The sequence below is a fragment of the Cystoisospora suis genome, assembly GCF_002600585.1.
Source record: "Cystoisospora suis strain Wien I chromosome Unknown contig_11856, whole genome shotgun sequence".
Taxonomy (NCBI): Eukaryota; Apicomplexa; class Conoidasida; order Eucoccidiorida; family Sarcocystidae; genus Cystoisospora; species Cystoisospora suis.
In genome coordinates this window covers 637-2,545 of record NW_027164619.1, presented here as the reverse complement: position 1 = coordinate 2,545, position 1,909 = coordinate 637, and the positions used below count along the sequence as shown (strand labels likewise).

At 39.8% G+C, this 1,909-nt stretch overlaps 1 protein-coding gene across 1 annotated transcript; it reads right to left on the bottom strand.

Moving 5' to 3' along the window:
- Nucleotides 1–248: 248 nt before the first annotated feature.
- Nucleotides 249–1,544, bottom strand: CSUI_011443 (protein phosphatase 2c domain-containing protein; the record flags this gene model as incomplete). The annotated part of the gene is made up of 2 exons (XM_068071541.1): nt 895–1,544; nt 249–329 (listed from the first exon to the last, which is right to left on the bottom strand). Coding segments are annotated over exons 1-2 (273 nt in total), but the record flags the coding sequence as incomplete, so codon positions are not given.
- Between the last annotated feature and the right edge of the window lie 365 nt (nt 1,545–1,909).

Genomic DNA, 1,909 nt, shown 5'->3' with positions numbered 1-1,909 from the left:
GTAGCTCTGTCTGGGAAGGAGGCAAGTCACGAGAATTGTGACGTATAATATACACCGAGGAGTGTGAAGATCCATCTCTGTAAGAAACATAGATACCCCTAACAGTGATGTAGATACAGACCTACATAGAGATATATTTATATGGACAGCGTATGTATGTGGAGATATAGATGTAAAGGAAAGCATTAGGAAAGAGAGAGAAGCAAGAGAAGGAGGAAAAGAAGTGGAGAGATGTCCCTTCTTCTTCCTTTTACTTGTAAACGTCTTCGGATATAATTGACGATCTCTTGAGACGTGAGAAGCTCCCAAATCCCGTCACATCCAATGATCTACACGAAAGAAAAAAGACACAGAAAACATACACAGAATTAAAGAAAGAATAAGTGAATGAATGAATAAAGAAATGAATGGAATAAGCACAAGATACAGTAAAGATACATTCAAGATAAATAAATAGGTAGATAGATAGATTGACTGAAGATAGCTAGGTAGATTAAGGATCGATCGGTAGATAGATAGATTAAAGATAGATAGATAGATTAAGGATAGATAGATAGATTAGAGATAGATAGATAGATAGATTAGAGATAGATAGATAGATAGATTGAAGATAGATAGGACACTCTATCTTTTCGATCTATACATGGCTATTTTATGCCCATGTAGATGATCATATGATCCATCCATACTCATACACCACTGCTCCCCCGTCTACACCTCGTTGTTCTCCTTCTCCTCCTTCCTCTTTCTTTCTTTCGCTGTTTCAGAAGAGAACTTATATCCATCCATACATAGACCTTGTTCGGCCCTCTATGTATCTACAGGCAAAGTGAGCTGTCCGGCAGATTCTTCTTCTTTTTCTTTTTGGGGGTATGATCTCTTTGGGTCTCTTACAAGAAACTCATCGCGATCGTATTCTCGATAAATTCCTAAGACGTCAGGGACAGCAGAGACAATTTGCTTCTCCGGAGGAAGCGTGGAATCTTGCTTATATACGAGATCTCCCAGAGCTCGGCTTAAGTTAAGATTGCCGTTCACTCGACCCATCTCTAGATAACCTCCTGCTGCATATATACGAATCTGCATGCAATTCACATACAAAGAAGAGAAAGAGAAAGAAAAGGAGGAGGCAAGACGAGAGTGAAAGACAAGAATGAAAGAAACGGATCCGTCAGGATAACGATGCAGAAAGAGGAATGAAGAGAACAAACGAAAAGGTCTAGACAGGGGGTGTGCGACAAGGAGAGAAGAAGAGGAAGAGAAAAGAAAGGAAACAAGAGAAGAATAAGGAGGGATAGAGGATGATAGAAGATGGGCGGGCTGGAGTGAAGTAAAGACGTTGTGAGAAGAGATAGAAAATGAAAGACAGAAAAATCTGTTCACGAATCAATAGAGAGAGATGAATGAGAAATGCAGACATACATCGACACACAGATCTATCTATCTATTTGTTTAGACACTTATCTCTACCGAATCTTAAACGTAAGAAAGTCATGCAACGAGTGTATGTACGGTGTCTGTCTGTACAGAAGTCGTGAGACGGCTGTTAGGAAGGGCATAACTCGAAAGAATGAAGTGTACATAAACAAGAGAAGCTGACACTCCCTTGCTTCTCCGTGGTGAGGTGTACATACACCCCGTGCGAAAAGAATGAATCCAGGACACTTGGGAAAACCGACAATGCAGAAACTTTCCGTCTCTTTTGTCGATGTATCGTGTGTTTATTCTTGACCAATGGATCAGAAGGAAAAAGAGCTAAAAGAAAAGAAGAAAAGAAGAAGGATGAATGACGAGGACTTTCTTCAAACGCAGGAGAAATCGAACCAGTCTTGACAAACTGTGACAAGTGTAGTTACACTCTCTATCTAGATCTATCTATCTATCTATCTCTATCTATCTCTAATCTATC